Genomic DNA, 22,201 nt, shown 5'->3' with positions numbered 1-22,201 from the left:
TGCCCCCAATTTTGATCTGATTGTCTCCTCTGGCGGGGTGATAATGTGATGAAGTAATACCCCAACACGCATTTCCCAATGAATAATATTCCTCTCTATTTTGTTAATGTTAAATAGTTTCAAAACTCAAGGTAGCTGCTGTGAGCTAGGGATCTAAACACAGGAGAGGCCAGCGTTTTATTTGTCCGCCTGTAGACAGAGATGTTGTTTGTGTTGTCTGGAAGCCTGGAATATGCTCTAAGATATCACTGTTATTTTCAGTGACTTAAAGTGCCATGATGGTGATGAAGTGAATCCGTAAGAGTTTGTACAAAGTGAAATAATGCTTCAAAAGGTATAAAAATATATTAAACTCTTATAAGAACAATGAGCTTATATATGCATAGTTTAAGGATCTCTTTTTCATACTGTCAGTGACAAAGGAAATGCTCATTGCCTCCCAGCTGCCATATCCCTCAAAGTATTTTGGCGGCTGGCTGTGAAAATCCAGATGGAAACAGCAGCGAGGTGAATGAAACCTGCGAAGGCGAGAAGCAGGAAGTTCTAGCATGAGCCACACGCGCACTGTACAAAAGAGGAAAACTAGGCTGTGAATTCGAATGTGCTACTTATAACTTCATATGCTGTATAAGGTGATTAGGACTCAGTGATAAAATTGTTCCAAGTTGGCTTTGCCACTTGGTATCTATGTGGCCTTGGACAATTTACATAAACTCTCTTTGAGCCTCAGTTGCTTTATTTGAATGATAGGGATAATAATAACCTTTCTCACAGGGCATACTGTGAGAATTATATAAAATAATGTATGTCTTGGGACCTGGTACATTGAAGATGCTAAATTTACGTCTGGATGTGATCTTGGTGGCCTCGGCCTGCGGCGGCTTGAAGCAGCATCTCAGTTCCCCGACCAGTGACTGAAGCCAGGCTGCTGCAGTGAGAGCGCTGAATCCTAGCCACTAGACCACGAGGGCCAGTGGCTGGTGACAAGGCCCTGGCTCGTCTACTTTGGAGAAAGGAATTTCAACAGAAAGACGGAAAGTAGTGAAACAAGTAAAGTGTTTACTAGGTGGCAAAAAGCACGTGTGGATAGACACACACGGGCAGGCTCAGAGAAAGAGTCACGCCTTTGTGGTAGTTTAAATCACTTATATGGAGGCAATTCTTCCGGGTTTCCTCTGGCCGATCATGTTGCTTTGCCAGGCTCTGTGTCCATATTTGGTCTCAGTCAGGGCCCTCCCCTGTGTGTGCACGCATCTTTTAGCCAGATGGATTCCAAGGGTTTCTGGAAAATAGACCAAACATATTATGGTCTGGCGCCCCCTCCCTTCTCTGACCTCTGAGGAGCCTTTCTGTGCATGTGTAGTCTGGGAGGTCTCCTTGACCTCAAGAAGGAGAAATGTGTGGTCTCTTTATCTTTTATCCAAGCAGGACTCAGCTCCTCCTTGCTCCTGCCATTATCTTTATCTTGGAGTATCAGCCTGGGGCCCATCTATCTCCTGCCTCAGATGTACTTTTTTTTCAATACATAAAAAAAAAAAAAAAAAGCAAAAAAAACCCCCTGCATGTTCCTTGGTAGCTTGAGTTCCATCCGCTTTTGCCCTAGAACTGGAGAATGTGTGCTTTGAAATCCGAATTACTAGTCCAAGTGTTTAAGGCTAAAACCTTGTACTTTGTCAGTTACAAATGAATTTCCTGGTAAATGAGGTAGATTAGTTTCTCAATTTCCACAGCAAATAGAGAATGGCCTTTCTTTCTAAATATAGGTTTGTACAGGTAGGATTGTAATGTAAACACAACTCTCAAAAATAATTCTATTAGTTCAGTTGAACTGTACTTTAGAATGAGGTCAAGACTGGCCCTGATTACTAGAGTATTTGACTACTGTGCTACTGTTTCTGTGTAATAACCTATTCTACCATTGACTATATATACACTATGCTACTAAAGAGCCCTTGTAGAAGTTAGTGGTAAACAAAGGGGACATTACTAACCTCCCATTAGTGAGAGGTAGCTTTTGAAGGTTAGGGCTGCATTTGCACTGAGTTAACCATTTCCTCTCATCTAAGTCTTCTTTGAAACAAATAACATGCATTTGGACAGAATAGTTAGCCAGGATTATGTGAGAAATCTATAGCTGTAGACTAAAACAAAGGCAACTAGCCCGTTAAGGTAGGAATGGCAAATGTGTGTCACTGGTATTGAGTCCACCTGATCTGTCACGGTACTTTATTGCTGAGCTCAGACTGGCCCATGAATCCTTCCTGCCACATTAGGATCATACCTAATTTGTTGATCATGTTTGCATCAGTCTGTAACGATCAAAGCATTCAGGAATTTTAGTGTCCAGAATCGAAGCCCTTCTGATTTCACTATAATGAAGGGAAAATGGCAGACAAGTCAAGAGAAATTCACCTGTCATTCCCTCATTCATGGCGGTTTGTGAACACAGATTGGTTTTTCAGTCTTATCAATTATGTTACTTTGTTTCACTGCTCCCAGTGTTCAATTGGGACATTTGAATTAGGCAAACAAAACATTCTTGTCTTCTCCATTTTCTAAAAACTTGCTTATTAAGGTATAATTAATATACAATAAACTATACATATTTATAGTGTGCAATTTGGCAAATTTTGACCCATGAAAACATCACCACAATCATCATAGTGAGCATATCGATAACACCCCAAAGTTTCCTCTTGCCACTCTGTAATGCTTTTTCCTCTACCACTCCCAACCTACCCCACTCCCAGGCAACCTGGGATCTGCTTTCTGTAGATTAGTTTGCATTTTCTAGAGTTTTACATAAATGGAAGCATATAGTATGTAGACTTTTTGACCCTTTAAAAAGAATCCAGCATAGCTTGATATTTACCCATATTTTTGTATGTATCAATAGTTCATTCCTTTTTATGGCTCAATAGTAGTCCATTGTATGGCTATTTGAGAGTTTACAGTTATTCACCTGTTGATGGCTATTTGAGCTATTTCCAACTTCTGGCTCTTACAAATAAAACTGTTGTTTATGTACAAGTCTTTGTGTGGACAGATGATTTCATTTCTCTTGGGTAAATAGTTAGATCATATGGTAGGTGTATGTTTAACTTGATAACACTTGAAGGTCTAATTAGCCCTAGAGCAAACGTTGCACTCCACCCACCTAACAAAGCTTAATAGCAAGACCCAAAAGGATAAAACCGTTGCCAAGTATGGACCACACACCAAAACAAAGTTCAATAATAGATATAGGAATGCAAAACCCTTTTTGCGTACTCTACTCAGTGCTCATGAATTATGAGGTTTTTCACTCTGGTTGAGAATAGGGACTATTTGCAGTCCTGTTTCAGATTCAAAGTTGCTTCCTTTAATCCTTTCAGATGGTTCTTTCTCCAGTCTCAAGTGGTTTCCTTGCATCCATGTGCTGTTCCGGACTCCGGTGAACATCCAGGGGGACCCTCTGCAGATCTCTGGAATTTTCTTTCTCTGCAGCTCTCTCCTCTTTGGCACTCTGTACTGCCAGCTCTAGCTGTCTTGGCTTTCCCAGACTACCAGGTCCGTCTCCACAACTCAGAGAGACTGCCAGACTCCCCCTACAGTCTCCCTCCCCTGTGCTAAGGCCCGGAAACTCTTTGCAGGCAGTAAGCTGGCGCACTCATAGGGCTCATCCCATTTGTTTCCCACATCTCAGGGATTACCGTCCTTTGTTGCCCAATGTCTGAAAACCATTGTTTCATATATTTTGTCTGGTTTTTGTTGCCGCTGTTTCAGGCATGAGAAGAAATTTGGTCCCTGTCACCCTATCTTGACTGGAAGTGGAATTCTTCTCCAGAATTTAATGTTTTTCTCTAAACAGAATTCAAATTCAGAAGTCCCTGATGAGTATCCTAAAAGTTCTTTCTACAACTTTTGCCCGTTTGGAAAGTTTCTTGTATCTCTGGGGAAAAAAAAAAGACACGTTCTCTGAGTTCATGAAAACAGAGTCTCTCAGAGGAGCCACCTATTTACTCCAGGACACTCTACAAATTTGCCAAGATGGTAATTTCTATCTGGTATATGGGATGGAACCAATGGGTAAGAAGAACAAAAGAAGTTTTGACTCAAGTCAGCTGAAAGATCATCTTCTACCAAGGCTTTGTGGCTGGTTTGATCAAAGGCCTCCCAGTTCTATACCCTAGGGTATATTTTGAAGAATTTTAATAGGAATTAGTTTCCCAATTCTTTAAGCCAAAAAGAATAGTGAGGACAACTTCCTTGGTGAGACTATCTCAGTCAGAAGATGGTACAGAGAACTTGTTCCCCATTAGTTTAATATTGCTATAAATTGGGTTTTTTCCCTAAATCCACAGCCAGTGTGTTGCTGTCTTTCTCCTTCTGCCACATTTGTGGAGCATCAGTCAAAATGCATAGCTAATTTACCAAAATAGCAATTTTTCAATTTGCAGTGGTAGGCATTGTTTTATGTTAAACAAAACCATCTCATATGTGTCAGAATTGGATTCAAGAATTTAACCCTTTCAAGAATGGTTTCATATTAAATACTGACTTTAAAACTTTGGTATTTTATGCTCACTCCTTGCCTAGAATTATTCTAAGGCTGGACGGGATGGCAATACTACCTTATATTTATATGTTCCTTCGTAGATCATACAACACTTTGCAGAAATTATCTCATTTGATTTTGAGAGATACTAAAAAGTTTAGAAAACTCTAGGATCCGGAGGCCTGATTCAGGAGGTAATACAGATGATATACATATAGAGAAAAAATATAAAATCAGGTTTAAAGTCATGTAGTAAAGAATAGAAATGCTATAAGGAAGGATGAGATTATTGGGAGGAGGGAGAAGAAAGTCAGAGAATACTTTGTGAAGGTACTGACCCAAACTGGATATTAGGAATTAGATTGGTGAAAAATCAGAGGGCCGTATTCCAGGTGGTTGACACAACATGTCCAAAGATACTGCGGCACAAATAAATAGGTCATGTTTGAAAGATGGTAACAGGAATCCCCTAATGGAGCAGAATGTAGTTTATTCAGTAGTTCTTTGTGGCCATTGACTCTGGTGCACAGTTCTATCTTGACATCTTTACTGAATCATCACAAAATAAATGCTTACAGATTAGGGTAGAATGTTATAGAAGTCACATTGTTTGCTTTTAAGAGTATGTGTTTGAAGCACTCTCAAGTGTTTTTAGCGGTCATCTAACTCTTTAGCTCACTGTTCTCACTTCTCTAGATGAAATTGTGCTGCAGATTAATGCAGTTTAACATGTACACATACAAATACATACATTAAACAAACAGCTTCACATACTTTGTGAACATAGTGAAAATATGGAAGTATACATGGAAGACCACAGTGGTCAATAAGGATTCAGGCTCCAAAGTGATATGAACAGCCAGAAAATTGGACCAGCACAGGTAAGAAATGAGAAATTTTTAGGGCCATTGAACATCATGCATTTTCAGTGTTCAGTAGCCCTGAAAATCTCTCATTTAGGCCAGGAAATCTCAGTCTCATTTGAAATGTTGAAATAAGTAGAACATGCACAGGTTCTCATTGATCTAAATTTCTGTTGAAGTCCAGGACCTCCCACCATCTTTTCTAGTCCTTGATTCTTTTCCCAGACTCTTGTTATGAAGGCTGTAGAGCAGGCCTCACCTTTTTTTATCGTAGTGGTAACTGCTGTCTGAGTTAGCTTCAGAGCACATTCTCCCATCTTATGTGAGTACAGTCTAAGCTGGACCCTGCACTAAGATGAATATTAGTTCAAGGAAATAAATAGAAGTTGTTTATTCCCACATCAAATTTCCTTCCTTCTTAGATTGCTGAAGGATATTTTCATCTCTTTCTAAATAAGATTGGAGTCCCTTTTGATTTCTTCTAGGTTCCTATCTCATCTCCCTTCCTTTTGACTTTACGCTATTATTCTGTGTCCTTCTCTGGTTTGAGCCATTTTTACAGATTTGCAAATCAGTATACTTTTTTTTAACTGTTTATTTTATATTGGAGTACAGTTGATTAACAGTGTTGTGTTAGTTTCAGGTGTACAACAAAGTGATTCAGTTATACATATACATGTATCTATTCTTTTTCAAATTCTTTTCCCATTTAGATTATTACAGAATATCGAGCAGAGTTCCCTGTGCTATACAGTAGGTCCTTGTTGGTTATCCATTTTAAATGTAGCAGTGTGTACAAATCACTATACTTTTGAGAGCATCTTTTTTTTACATTAACATAGTCTTTTAACTATGTTCTGGGATGGCTCCAGTTAGCCAATATCGGTCACAAAGGATGAATGTTTATACTTTGGGCTTTTAACTCTGCCAGATTTTTTGCCTTACTTTTCACTATACAGACAGATGGGGAAATCTTGAAAATTAAATAAAGCAAAATTGGTAGGTCCTCAGTACCGAGATAATGGGTGCATTTGGAACTGTGAGGGGGGAGATTAGGCTTCAGGAAGCTTAGTTATTTAAGTCATCTGATACCCACAGGCTCCAGACTTGCATGTGGGAGCACTCCATCTCTCACTCCGGTGCCCCAGAAAAGGCTGATGAGCCCTGAGCAGAAAAACAAAGGTCAGGTCTGGGTGGTGTGCCTTTAATACTCTGTTGTCATTTGGACCTTTAAAAAGGCTCTCTGTGCTACTTGCCAAAGGACATGACATGGTCCTGTTAACTCACTCTGCTCAGTGCCTAGTACAGTACTGTGCATTTGATACAGCTTTTTCACAAAGTAACAGAAGAGGAAATTAAATGGGGCTAATTTTCTAAGACTAGGAGAAATCAGAGAAGTCTATTTTGTTTTGTTTTCTTGACTTGAAATTGAGTGGGTGTTCAGCAGAGCTGTGTTTAAGTAAACTTAGATGAACTGATTTGTTTGACAATTTGATATCATTTCCCCTTCAAAGCCCCCAAACTGAGAAATATAAAATGGTACCCAGTTGTGAAAATTATCTGCCTCCTGTCTAATGTTGCTCCTTCCTTCCTTCCCTCCCTCCCTCCGTTCCTTCCTTCCTTCCTTCCTTCCTTCGTATTTCTTGCTTAAGACTGTAATAACTCATTGTATTTTTCCCTAGAGCCAGTAATGAATTATTAGTGGGTCTGCAGTATTTTTAATTGTGTGAATTTTTATTCACTATGCCATAGAGTACTGTTTGTAATAGCCATGTTTATAAACTGATAATTTCATGTTTGATGAGGAACTATTTATTAAGTAGACTTTTTACATGATATATTTTATGTACTCTGTTTATTAATAATCTTGCAATTCACAATGGATACCTAGGCTGTATCAATACTTTAACATAGCAAGACTTGTAATCATGACACAAGATCTTATTTAGCTAATGTGACTGATTATCTTTCACAGTATGAATAGCACCTTGACTCATAAAACCACTAGTTTTTTTCCCATTCCAATTTGAAAATATTAACCATTCCACATTTTGCCATAACAGGCTTAAGTTATAATTACAGAAATTTATAGAGGTCAAGGGAGGTCACCTAGAGATTTGTTTCTAGTTGGACCTGAACATTTTGCAAATGAGGAAACTGAGGCTTCAAGATATTAAGTGACTTACCCAAAAACTGCATGGCTAATTAATAACAGCTGTCTTTGCATATAATCTGTAAGGCTTGTTATGAATTACAGTAATTAAAGCTAATAATTTTATCCCCTCTGCCTCTTTCTTATTTTGGAAATGGACTACACTCTTTGGAAGTTATATTCCAAATCACTCAGGTCACGGCTAAGATTTACCATGCTTTTTGGCCTCCAGTTATTTATTTGGAGTATGATGACTTAAAGCTCCGTTTTAAGAGGAAGTGTGGATGGGTAGAATTTAAAGAAAAATAAAGTCTTGAGCTCATCAGAAACTCAGAAGTTCTAGAAAAATGCTGATATAAGTATTACTTTCCCTTTCAAGTTCTGATAAATGGCTTCTCCAGGCTGAACACCTGAAGATCAATCCCTAGATTCAGAGAGAATATACAGTAGTTCATTTTATTCAGCACTTCATAGAATTTTAAAAAATTATTAAATTATTAGCATTAATAGAGGCCTAAAGTGATCCTTCGTGCCAATCCACTCAACCTAGTCACATGATTTCCAACTACAGAATGTTCCCTTAGCTGCTGAAAGCTGATCAGTGATCAGTTTCATCTTTAGTTTCTCCCCTAAAACTGGTTTTCAAAAAATGGTTTTCAATAATGTTCCTAGGAAAAAAGTGCTCCCTAGAGGATCAGTGAGAAATCATGAGTCACTTAGCCTTGATTGCCTCTTGACTTATAAATAAGCAAAACAGAATTTTGACTACCTTTTTGTTCATATTACATGTGCTTTCTTCTACTAGGAGGAAAAAAGCAGGGCCTCCTTCTGGCTCAGAGACCCTTAGCTCCACCTATGAACACTAACGGATCCTCTAGTCTCCTCACTCTCTTACTATCTGGTGGGGTACAATCCACTAAAAAAACAATTATAGAGGTATAACTGAAGTACAATAAACTACACATACTCAAAGTGTACAATATGATAAACTTTGGTATGTATACACATGTGTAACTATTGCCATAGTCAAGATAGCAGATATTTAGGTCATCCCAACGGTTTCCTTGTGCCCCTTTGTTCTCCATTTCTCCCTTATTGTCTTTGCCAGATAACCATTGATCTACTTTCTGTCATTATAGGTTGGTTTGCATTTTCTAGAACTTTATTTAAATGGAAACATGCATTACATACACATTCTGTTGGTCTTTTTTCACTCACTTATTTTGAGGTCCATGCATCTTGTTATGTATCAATAGTTCATTTTTTTTGACTGAGTAGTATTCCATAGTGTGCATTTACCACAGATGATTTATCATTTCAGCTATTCATGGACACTTGGGTTGTTTCTAATTTTTAGCTGTTAATGAGTAAACCTTCTGAACAACCTCGTACAGATTTTTTGTGTGGACAGAAATTTTTATTTCTCCATGATAAATGACCAGAAGTGCCTTGCTCTCCTGTTAAATTTAGCTTCGCCTTTTTAGGGAACTGCCAAACTGTTTTCCAAAGTGGTTGTACCATTCTACTTTCTTAGCAGCAGTGTATGTAGTTGCTCCACACTTGGTGTGATCAGAATTTTTTAGCTGTTCTGGTAGGTCTGTAGTGGTATCTCATTGTGGTTTTAGTTTGCACTTTCCTAATAACTAATGAGGTTGAGCATCTTTTCATTCATTTATTGGTCATGCCTGTATCTTTTTTTATGAAGTATCTCTTCAAATCTTTTGCCCATTTTAAAAACTGGATTTCAACTCTTTATTAATTTGCTCAGATTTTGTCTCCTACAAGGCTGCAAAATAGGTTTTCCTTACAATAAGTATTAAATACATGTTTGTAAGGCCCACATACATCATTCTCTTGGCAACATCTGTGTCTGTTTACTCCTGAAATGTAGTTTCTCATGTTTCCAGTCTATCCATTTAAATCCTAGATATTCTAAGATTGCACTTACATTTCTCTTGTGACTAGCTTTTTGGTAAGAATAGATCTATAATAAATCCATTGAACTTTATCTTCTCTAGGGAATCTGTAGTATTTTAGGTAACAAGGTTATATGTGCAAGGCTAAAAACATCCACTTATGGTGCTTTGTAAGTGCTTTATAGAAAATGCATCCTGTGGGAATTTTGAACGCCACCAAGACATTTGTGTATTTAAGGAAATAATTTACAATGGTAACATTGATTTCAAGAATGGGAAGCGAGGCTGTTCAATGAATAACACTTACTGTAAATAAGTGAAACTTTTCCTTTTCTTTCTTTCCTTATTTATTTATTAATTTCTTTATCATTAAAAAATGAACAACTGATAACTTACTTGCGTTGTTTCTTTTAAAAGTTATATATCGGCAAGGCAGTGTACTTTTATCTGACTGTATCTAAGAGAATGTGGGGTTTAGTCTTTGTATTCAAATCATAGTTCCACTAGAAATCTTATGTAATTTTTTGATCGTGTTACACCACATTTCCTTAGAAGGGAACAAATCCATGTTCAAGTTTCTTTCTGAATAGGAAACAAATCTCTTTAACAAAGAGGGATTGTGCTTACATCCATCAGTGATTATTTTTAAAAACTTCTCTGTTATCTGAAATGACAGATTAGCCATGTATTTATTTTTATTTGCTCATCCTTTTCCAATGAATGTCTTTACTATGACTCAGATGCTCATATTAAAATCTTTGGAAAGTCTCATCTCATATGCCATCGTATGAGTGAAAATAAATGCAAGTCTGTAAATTTATTTCCTAAATATTCCTAAAGTAAATTTAATTCCCTAAAGTAAATTTAATTCCTAAAGTAAATTTAATTCCTAAAGTAAATTTCCTAGTTAGTGCCCTGAATCCATGGCAAATAAATGGGGGGTGGGGCGGGGGGCGGCAGTTCACAGTAATTCAGTTCAAACACTTTTTTGCTTGTGTCTCCGAATAGAATTTGAGCTGTTGTTGAAAAATCTTTGGTAATGCCACAATAAGGTTGCTCTCTCACTTCTCCCCTTTTCCTGGCTCCCACTGATTTCAGAGAAATCTCTAGGGAAGCAGTTTTCAAAGTCCCTGGACGAATAACGTAGGCCTTACCTGGGAACTTGTTAGAAATGCAGATCCTCGGCCCCTACTGCAGACCAGCTGAATCAGACACTGAAACTGGGGGTGTGGGGAGGGCAGGCCCAGCAGTCTGTGTTTTGACACGCCTTCCAGGTGATTCTGAAGCATGCCAAAGTTTGGGAACCACTGGTCTAGGGGAATGAAGGAAGTTGTGAATGCAGGCCTATATAAAATTCCTTTCCTACAGCTCCAAGCTGACAGGTTCATGATGAGGTTGCTGTAGCAACAACTGCACAGTAGGATTGGAGAATGAAACTTTGTGAAATTAAGAGGCATGAATATTAACCAATCCCATATTCTAGATCACTAAGATTTATATTGGGCAAAATGGATTTTTACTTTTAGCCTTATGTCAAGAAGCAGTTTCATAAGGTTTTATGTTTGACAAGTGGAAACCATGCCATTTTTTTAAGCATCACTCCTATAGAATTTAGACAATTTTGGTAGAAAAATAGAATTACTCTTAAAGACATTCATCACAGGACTTCCCTGGTGGCACAGTGGTTAAGAATCTGCCTGCCAATGCAGGGGACACGGGTTCTATCCCTGATTCGGGAAGATCCCACATGCCCCAGAGCAACTAAGCCCGTGCACCACAACTACTGAGCCTGCGCTCTAGAGCCCACGAGCCACAACTACTGAGCCCACGTGCCACAACTGCTGCAGCCTGCACACCTAGAGCCCGTGCTCCGCAACAAGGGAAGCCACTGCAATGAGAAGCCCATGCACCACAACGAAGAGTAGCCCCCGCTCGCCGCAACTAGAGAAAGCCCGCGCGCAGCAACGAAGACCCAACGCAGCCAAAAATAAATAATTAAAAATAAATAAATTTATTAAAAAAAAAGACATTCATCACAGAAATCATAAGCAACATCCTCAACAGTGACATATAACCCTGAAAGAATTTATAATTGACTTTTCATAATAAAATATAGTAGCTTTATTTACCTGTAATACCTGTTTCACAGAACACAGTGCTGGGTACCTAATGGCTGTTGAATAAGCATTAAGATTTGATTCGTTAAACCCTTGTTTGGCAATTGCATGTCACAAAAATTGCAATTTTAAAAAATATATTTGTATTCTGTACTCTTCTTTCTAGTATATGGTCAGTCTAAATTCTAGCACTTTCTGTATTCAAAGAATTAAATTCATTTTAGGGTTTGCATTTTATTGATATGTGCTAAGGATTAGATCCACTCAGTTAAGCTTCTTCCTGGCCAAATGACATACCCTGTCTCTGATGTCAGTCTGAGAAAATCCTATATAGTGTACAACATCCCCGGATTACCTTATCTAAGTATTACATGGACATTTCAGATGATATGTCTTGGCATGTGGTCATTTTTCATTAACTTATTAAGGTCTGTTAAAGCATCTTTTCCCCTTTTTGACACCTTGCCATAATTGAATGCAAAATTGACTGTAAGACTGAATGAATGTCTGATATTCATGCAGTAAGTTGATGGGGCTTCCTTGGTGTCTAGCAGACACCACGCACAGATGAGTGTTTTAGGAAAAGGGGCTCTGTTGCTATCTAACGTTGGCTATGGACAAGTGACATCTACCCTGTGGACTTCATTTTCCTCAACTGTAAACAAAAGGGATTCATTACAGCATCTCTAAGATCTTAAACATTTTATGATTCTAAGGCTTAGGGGGAATTGGGGGGAGAATCCAAGCCTTGAAGCACTGCTGAGGTGCAATATACGATTGAAAGTTTTTTTATGTATTTCTTGAAAGAATGAATGAAACAGAATAATTAGCATAAAGTCAGCCTCATACTTCTTTGGAGACAATGGAAAATAGTGATATTAAGTACTCATAATTTTAGAGTTTAGACTAATGTATTTTAGGAAAAATACTTTCAAAAAGTATACTTAAACTTAATGTTTCTTCCTCAGAGTTTTCACATTGAATTATTTATTCTTAACCCTAAGGTGTATTAAATACTTAGAAAAGCCAATAATTTTAATATTTTAAGCATAGGTGTGCTCTGCAGATCATATATATTCTTCCTAGAAGAGAAATATCTTTTAAAGGACAGCTCTCTGCACTTTATACTCCCCTGCACTCACTTATTTCATTACATTTGTGCAACCTAAAATTATAGGTCTAAAGCTATTTTGGGCATGCTTTTTCCAGAACCTTGTAAGAATCAACAGGAGCATAATTTTAAGCTACAGAAATGCAAAATAAGCACAGAATCCTAGCTACCATAAATATAAAGGCCAGAATTCTAACTTGGCAAAAACACATAAATACTAGCAATGGAGGAGAGGGACATAAGGACAAAAAAGTAGAATTTTACCAGGTATTTCTGTATGTTTATAAACCTTTTCTCTGAACTTTGTTTCCTCTCAGAGATGGAATTTTGTGAAACTCCTCACACTCTGTGCTCTGGCTACCAGACAGACATGCACAGTGTTTCTCGGCATGGCTACCAGCTAGAGATGGGGTCCGACGTGGACACGGAGACAGAAGGTGCTGCCTCACCTGACCATGCGCTGAGAATGTGGATAAGAGGGATGAAATCAGAGCATAGTTCCTGTTTGTCCAGCCGGGCCAACTCCGCATTGTCCTTGACTGACACTGACCATGAAAGGAAGTCTGATGGAGAGAATGGTAATAGAACTATCTATATTGCTTACATAAAACCCAGAGAGGATGCAGGTTTTAGCCTTTGATTTGTTTTCCTTCCCTATGTCTGCCTACCCTTCATTTCGTCTGCAGAATGGAGATGCAGGTTAGCAGGGTCCCATGGTCAAGGCATGTACCTAAGTATCTGGCAAATAGACACATTCATTTACAATAATAGATGAAGTACTTTTTATTTCTGGTGATTCCCCCAAGGGAAATAAATCTCATAGAGTCAGCAATATTGTGCATGTCTTATTCATTACTCACCTTTTATTTTCATCTTTATTTTCCAGTGCAATACTAGTGATATTTATTTTAGAAGTACTCATGTCATGTATTTTGGCTTTGTATCAATATATGAACAATGAGACGAACAGCTGTATAGCAAGCTTATTCTGTATGTGCTCTCTATTTTGATTCAGATTAACCTGTCAAGTATACAGACAAAGGCAAATTAACCAGATTGGACTGAAATGACTAAAAAAAAACAGAAGGTGAACATCAGCCATTTGCCAGACAATACGTAGTAACAGCAGTATCATTAAATTGTAGTTATATATTATTTTCTTACAACTTTTAGAAATGGAAAAGTTTTGTCATTTTGATTTGTTGGGAAGAGATTAATTTATTTTGTTGTCTGCTTTTCTGTCCCTACCGAAGAACAAAGTCCCTTCATAAAAGTCACATTAATGCTTATTAAACACATTAATCTAATCTCCTCCTCATTCTGTTTGTCTAAATTTCATAGGTCCCATCACCATGACCACAAAGCCTGGTCTGTTAGCAGTGGCTAATGAGTATTTTCTCAGGTGCCAGAGAGGTAGCCAACAGCCCTGTACCTGCAGCGTTTTCTATTCTATCCTCCTCTGCCTCCTTCAGCCTGTAGGAGACATTGGCCACAAGGATATAATCAGGAATGACATTTGTAATATCACTAAATATCCTATCACCAAATATCCTTGAGGGTCTTGATATTTTAGGTTTATTTTCATGTATGTATGTATGTATTGTTGACTTAGGCCAAGAGCGTAGAGGAGGTGAAGTGTGGAAGTGAGAAGGGAACATATTTGATCTATGTCATGCATATTCATGTAAGTGAAGCAGCATTAGGATGGAAGTTGGGAGACCTTGGACTAGCCCCTACAGTTTTGGGGCTTCAACTGTCAAACAGGAAAAATAACGACCAAATTTATGTGAAATGGGGTGATAGAGGATCTCCTGTATTTCAAAGACTTATTGTTCTTCCTCATCTCACTCCTGACATAAGGAAGTTATAGCCAGTTCACTGGGTTGAAACATTAAAATAAAAGAAAGGAATTTCCCCGTAGGGCTCCACCATTCTTCTACTCCTGCAAGACCCTAGGTATGGGGTTTCTTCTGGGGTGATGAAACTTCTGGAATTAGGTAGTGGTAGTAGTTGCACAACTCTGTGAAAATACTAAAAGCCACTGAATCGTACACTTTAAGAGTGTGAACATTATGGTATGTGAATCGTATTTCACTGAATTTGTTATTTAAAAAATACTACTGGATGAAGGGTAAGGATTGAAGATTGAAGAATCCCAGATGACTTAGACAAGGATTAATTAGTAAAAATGTTTACTATTACAGGTTTTAAATTCTCTCCTGTTTGTTGCGACATGGAGGCTCAAGCTGGGTCTACTCAAGGCAAGTGTTTCCAAATATTCGACGACAAATTATTTTACCTCACCCCATCCCTGACACCCACCCTACAACATTCACCCCTGCCCGTCTGATAAACAACACACAGGCCTGGTTAATTAACCTGTCAAAGATTAGTTTACTGGTAGCGTGTTGGTTTGCTTTCCTCTGGAAGACTTCGTGTGTGTGCATGTTGATAGTAATGAGGAGGTGGAGGGGGAGCTGGGGAGAAAGACGAGATTTAAGGTAGAATAGGGAAACGTTGATTTAGCATGAGGGCAGAGATTTAAATCAGGTTGGGTTGGTTTTGGCCTCATGACTTTCTGTTCTATCAATACATTATCTATGATTTTTTGCATGACTCTAGCCATTAATATAGTATAGTTCAGATACGGTCATAACTTTACACCTAGCAAATGGTCTTGGTCTTTTCCTTCCGGTGCTCTGGCTTGGCTTAAGAATCACACTATACCCATGTCATCAATTATAAATAACACCTTCAAATGAAGGAAATGTCGTTCATTCTTTTCTGTAGACCTGTTTTTATACCGTGTCATTCCTCAGTGAGGGGACATTGGTGTCCGTTTACTTTTGCCTTCATTGTGCTCATTGGGCTTTGCCCCTTTGCAGAGGGATACTGAAAGCAATATTTATTAATGATTTTAATGAAAATCAAACACTTTGTGGCAGAGGGAATCCTCACATCTGACCACAGGGCAATGACTCAAAATATGTAAGGAACTTGGGGAAATGGATCAGAGGGAAAATATATTAGAATCAGCTTCATCAAAGTGCACATTATCCTCCCCTTCTTCCACCGTGAGCACTGCTTACTGTGATGAGCCACTATACGCACTGTGTTCACGTGCCACGTCCCTTGGATGTGTTAGGAACCTTCAGGAATGTTTGGGGCTGTTCAGTTTCGTTTCGCCTTCAGTCTATAATCAGCCATCTACCTTGACCATGTAACACTATTTACTGAGACAGAGTTGGAAGACTCAGGAGTAAAGGCTGTGTATCCTTTCTTTTCTTTATAGGTTTATTTTCCTTATGATTTATTTTAGGAACTGGATGCGCTACCACAAAATTGGGCAGGGCGCCGATATAAAACTATGATCCACTCTGCTAAAAACTAGTCCTTAACTGTAAGCCTCTTTTGGCCCAATGTGCACCTCCAAGGAGGATTTCAATAGAGCATAGTGATAAAAAGTTTGTATTGTGAAGCCAGGCAGCTTAGATTTAAATCCCAGCTGTGTGATCTTGAGAAAGTTGCCTAAAGTTTCTGTGCCTGAACTTCATCATTTGTAAAACAAGGAGAATATTGCTATTTACCTCTAAGATTTTGTGATGATTGAATAAATTAATGTATATAAAGGTTTAGAATAGTACTTGTAACATATAAGTACAATAAGAATGTTTACTATTCTTACTGATCAGCACTTCACAATTTCCAAACACACTTTTAATATCTTTATCTCATTTCATCCTCATGACCCATCTGTGGAATGATTCTATTGTTATCAGCATTTTACATAGGAGGAAGAGTTAAACAGCAATTCAGAAACAAGTTAGCTGAATACAATTGATTGTTTTCCAAATAGCCACTTTTTTCCTCCCTTGGATCATGAATGAATATAAGATATGAACTTGAACAACTTTTCTCTACTCAGAGTTCTGTAAGTTTTACTCTGCTCCTACTAGTAATTTTCAGTAAGGAGTATACAATTTGGAATCTTACGACCTAAAGTAAGATTTCACCAATTTAGATTCCATAAATTTTCAATCAGTGATAACCAGGCCTGGCCTGCCTTCAACATTTCCATAGATTCTCACAGAGGAGGTTTGAGTTGAGAGTGTAAATGGTTTTTCTAAAAACGTGTTAATTTGAAAAAACAAGTTATTTTTAATGAATTAACATTTGTGTGCAGATGTGGCTATTTATTTCCCATTGATCTCATACATTCATGAAAGCAGGCCTAGCAAGGAATCTATTTCAGTAATTTGAGTTTCTATATACTTGTTTGAAAGGAGTAAATAGCTTAAAATTTGGGGGATTTATATACTTCACTACCTCAGACTCCATGCCACTCCATCCCTGTGTTTCAGTTAGTGTCAATGACATTTTATTTTGTTTCTGTCTTCCTATACATTCTGATTTTTAGATTATTGATGAGGCAATGGAAACAATATCATGGATCGGTTTAGGATGATTTAAGCTTCACTCCTGTAAATTTGGGAGAGAAGTGAAGATAGGGGAAATTGTTAATTTGGGTGTGCTGTTCAGCTGAGAAAGATTCTGAGATGTGATTTCAAAGGCACTTTCAATTCTATCCATCCTAGGCTATAATGTCTTGGATTTTCTACTTACATTTCCAAAATCATGTCTATAAGGACTTATTTCTTTCATTTAATTAATCGATCAAGCCTTTGAAAATGTTTATTTTTTTCTCATTTTCATAAACTCTATTTGGTTACCCTTAATTGAAGTTTCTGATATGCTTTAACCCATGAAAAATTAAAATAAATAACCTTCCATTTCAGTACCGAAACAAACTGAGAGGTCTGCAGTACAAGGAAGGGAGAGCAGCAGGTAACAGAAGAGAATGTGGATTTCTCGTCTTTCACAGGGCAATCAGAACACTAATGCACTTTATTTCCATTCCCTCAAATTTGTCCTAAGTAAACCCTTTGTTGTCTATTGACGCTTAATCGGCTGTTAGGAAAAATGCAGATTTACTCAAGTTAGCTTCAGCCTGAGGCCCATGAGCAGGACACTTCTATATCAGTCATAATGCTTTATTCATTCTACTCCTTTTCTACTCCCATTCCACATTACTACCAACCTTACTATTCATTATAGTCTAATACTTGAGTTGTGTATTTTCTATCTTCACGATGGTTTTTAATAAGTACTAGATAGGAAGCTACTTGAAGACAAAGCCTGGTTTATTCATATTTTTGCTTCAGTACTTAGCCACTGGATCTGGAGCCCAGTAGGCACTAAATAAATGAAAAATATGCTTTGCTCTGAGGGGAAGAATTAAAACTGAGAGCTAATATATTTTGTAGATCTTCTCTAATAGAAATGCTACAGTGGGTCAAACCTCTGGTCATCTAACACACAACTCTGCCTCTGACAGGTGATCCAGTGGGCTTTTCTTAGAAGGATTTGGCAGTCCTACTTGAGCATTAACCTCAGTGATTAGGGTGTTCCTCAATAATTACATTTGACTCTACATTAGGTTGGAGGAAAAAACTATATCAGCAGCTAAATCTGAATAATCAATTTCCAAGAATGTGTTTTTCACATGTGGCCTAAACGAAACACTTGGATTAGAAAATGTGAAAACGAAATTGCTTATCAAGAAGCTAAATAGAGGGAAATAGGTAGAGAAAAGACATTTATAACCTTTAACTAATAAAGTATAAGTTGCAAAGAAATTATTTATGGCTATGCTCTTGTTGATAATGCTATTTCTGTGTAAGCAATATTTACTGAGCACTTACTCTTTGCCAGGCTCTGTATTGGAGACTGGGGATATATAAAAGATGACCAGTACACGATCTCCACCCTCAAGGAATTTACAGTCTAGTGGGCAAGATTGATGCCCTATTAATTAAGATTGTTTATTATTATTTATTATTGTTATTGCAGGTAACAGCTTGAGCTAGCTTAAAGAGAGAAAAACAAATTCATAAAAAGGGCATGTGAATGCTTCATGGGACCAGGACAAAAGAAGGAACTAGATTAGAAGAATTGCCGGGGCTTTGCCTCTTGCTTCTGAATCCATTTCCTTCAGTCCTGTCTCTGCAGATTTACTTTCTCTAAATCTCCATCCACAAGGCAGGCATAAAACCTCATACAGTTCTCCAGTTTATATTTCTTCTGTTCAGGAAAGAAGTTGAGATTAACTGGATGTTTTTCAATGCCGTTTCTAAATTCCAATGAGACAGATTAATTTTCCCAGCTTGAGTCAGATGTCTACCACTGGTCCCATCAGCTACAACCAGGGAGTAAGGTCAGCAATACAAATGTTGCTTTCTGGGAACCCACCCACTGGATTCTTGGAGCAGTTTGCAATGCAGGCGGTCAGAGTCAAGTGGGCATGTATACCCAGCGAGGTCTACCAGAGAAGATAAAGAGCTAACTTTAATACGATTTAGTTAGTACCCTGATAAAAAAATATGTGCAGCTTGCTATGAGAACACAAGGGATGTGAAATCATTTATTAAAGTAAAAATTGTTGTATTAATGCAATCTAAATAACAGTGTTCTCCAGACGGTGAGTGATTAAGAACATGGACTGTGGTATAAGATAGACCTAGGTTTGTGCCCTGGTTCTGCCACTTTACTGTGTGTCCTTGGACAGGTAACTAAAGCTCTCCAAGCCTCAGTTTCCTTGTCTGTCAAATGGAGACATTACCTATTTTAGTTTTTGTATGTGAGGATTAAATGAGAAAATGGACATATAGCACTTTACAGTGTTTTATATTAAATTAAATGCTCAGTAAATCTTAGTCGTGGTTATCTTTCACACAACAAGAATTTATTATGCATGTATTGTGAGGTAGGTGCTACAAGGTGAAGTCTCTTTTATCAAGGATTAGCCAGACATGCAGTGTGGCTTCTGAAACATCTGGTGTCCCAGGAAACTCTAGCGTAGCAGAGTTCAGCCTACCTTCTCATTTCAGACTGGGTAAAATTCCTTGCACTTGTCTTACCTTAAATAATACATCATTTTAATAGCCAACAGTCTTGTTCTGCTAAGTAGAGAAGACTATGAGAGGGAATTCAATGAAGCACTTCAGACCTGGCTGAGGGTTAACTTTGTACTATTGTATGTCCTATTGTCATTGTAGTAGCCCCTTAAGGTAGAGCTGGGATTTCAACTACTCAGAAGCCCTTGTTGATTTCCATGATTGTTGGGCGGCTGAGCTCCCTGTGCACTGCTCAGGAACTTTACAGGTAACGGATTATCTGGTCCAATCCCACAATAGCCAAAAAATCCGTTCGTACTACTCCCTATTGCTTCTGCACTGCATACCACAGAAACCTGGTAATATACCATGTGCTACCACTTCCATAGCCATGATAACAGTTCCTCGGGAACCATCTGAATGTCGAAGGAAGTGTGTGAAACAATGCAATGACTTGGTAATAGCTTTGGCAGGAGCCCTGCCATATAACTGACATCCTAATGGCTCTGTTGGACCCATTAGGCATGTATAAGACAGTGCAGATGACGTTGTAATGGCTCCTTTGGAGATGTTACACGATCAGAGGAAGAGTGTAAGTCATTGGGATTACTTTATGTGTGGGTGAGACACTTCTGCGATGACCATGATACTCTTACAGTTGAAAACAATTTTGATGATATTGAAATTTCAAGCCATTTTATAAAGTTAGATATAACAAGCTTATATTTTCCTTTTTAGGAGGGAATTTTAACTACTATTTTTTTAGTATGAAAGTAACATCAGCTGATGGTTTAAAAATTAAAACAGTAAAAACATGGGTTTTTGTTTTTTTTTTTTATAATTAATTAATTAATTTATTTTTACTTTTGGCTGTGTTGGGTCTTCGTTTCTGTGCGAGGGCTTTCTCTAGTTGCGGCAAGCGGGGGCCACTCTTCATCGCGGTGCGCGGGCCTCTCACTATCGCGGCCTCTCTTGTTGCGGAGCACAGGCTCCAGACACGCAGGCTCAGTGATTGTGGCTCAAGGGTGTAGTTGCTCCGCGGCATGTGGGATCCTCCCAGACCAGGGCTCGAACCCGTGTCCCCTGCATTGGCAGGCAGATTCTCAACCACTGCGCCACCAGGGAAGCCCTAAAAACATGTTTAAAGTGAAAATCCTCTCCCTCTTTATGCTTCTATATAAAGTATAAAAGTCATAGGATTACAAAGATTCCATCGTGCATATGCAAGAAAATAAAAATTATTAACCGGCATATAAATCTTTTAGGTAATTTTATAACTAGGACTTCCAATTGTATCACCAGGGCAAGAAATTATCAAGACACCATTGAGAGGTAGCCAGTGTTAACAGTGTATTATGTATCATTCCCCAAATGTTCTGTACATGTACAAATGGGATAACATAGTAAAAAAAGAACAATAACTTTTTTCTAGTTAATATTATACCTATATAATATATAATATTAAATATATAAATATATAATATTAAATTATATCTATATATTTATAGATATATAGATATATATAATATTATAATATTATATAATATTATTATCTAGTTAATATTATATTTTCCCATGTTTGCAGTATAGATCTGCCTTATTCTTTTTTTTTTTTTTTTTTTTTTGCCACACTGAGTGGCTTGCGGGATCTTAATTCCCCGACCAGGAATCGAACCCAGGCCCCGACAGTGAAAGCGTCGAGTCCTAACTGCTGGACCACCAGGGAATTTCCCTGCCTTATTCTTTTTAATAGCTGTATAGTATTCTGTTTCTGTATGTATCATTTTTTACTTAGTCCCCTGTTTATGGAAATCTAGGTTTCCAGGGCTTTGATATTAAAAACAATGCTGTACTTAACATCTTTGTACACATCTTTTTGCTTACCTGTTGGATAATTTCTTAGAAGTAGAAATGATGGGCCAAGGATATGTACATTTGACATTTTTTATAGATATTACCAAATTTCCCCTTTAAACAACCAGTTTATCTTCCTACTAATGCTATATACTACTAATGCATCTGTTTTCCTGTATCCTTTTCAACACTGGCAAGGAATGAAAAAGATTTCTAATACCCAATCTGCTAGATGAAATATGGTATCTTTTTGTGTTATTATTTTGCAGTTTACTTATGAGTGAGCTTGGGCATCTTTTTGTATGTTAATGGACCATATACATTTCTTTTTCCTAAATTCTCTGTTGACATCGTTTACCAATTTTTTCTATTTGAATTTTCTATTTCTTTTTTAATTAATTTTTTAAGTTGAAGTATAGTTGATTTACAAGGTTGTACTAATTTCTGCTGTACAGCAAAGTGACTCAGTTATACGCATACATACATTCTTTTTTAATATTCTTTTCCATTGTGGTTTATCCCAGGATATTGAATATAGTTCTCTGTGCTATACAATAGGACCTTGTTTATCCATTCTATATGTAATACAAATTTTCATATTTCTTATTAATTTTCAAGAACATTTTATATATAAGAGGTAAAAAAAAACCTTGAACGCATTATGCATTGTTCCTAGTTTGTCATTTGCCTTTTGAAAT

At 37.6% G+C, this 22,201-nt stretch overlaps 1 protein-coding gene across 1 annotated transcript in view; it reads left to right on the top strand.

The window, feature by feature from the left end:
* TENM1 (teneurin transmembrane protein 1) overlaps positions 1–22,201 on the top strand; it is a 777,022-nt gene that overhangs the window by 272,273 nt on the left and 482,548 nt on the right. Inside the window, exons 3-4 of the mRNA XM_082376913.1 lie at positions 13,014–13,274; positions 14,901–14,957. Of these exons, the coding sequence (XP_082233039.1) occupies positions 13,014–13,274; positions 14,901–14,957 (318 nt within the window). The remainder of the gene's footprint in view (positions 1–13,013; positions 13,275–14,900; positions 14,958–22,201) is intronic.

This window comes from Balaenoptera borealis (assembly GCF_965194805.1).
Source record: "Balaenoptera borealis genome assembly, chromosome: X".
Taxonomy (NCBI): domain Eukaryota; kingdom Metazoa; phylum Chordata; class Mammalia; order Artiodactyla; family Balaenopteridae; genus Balaenoptera; species Balaenoptera borealis.
The sequence above is the reverse complement of the archived record's forward strand: the minus strand, read 5'-3'. Positions and strand labels throughout refer to the sequence as shown.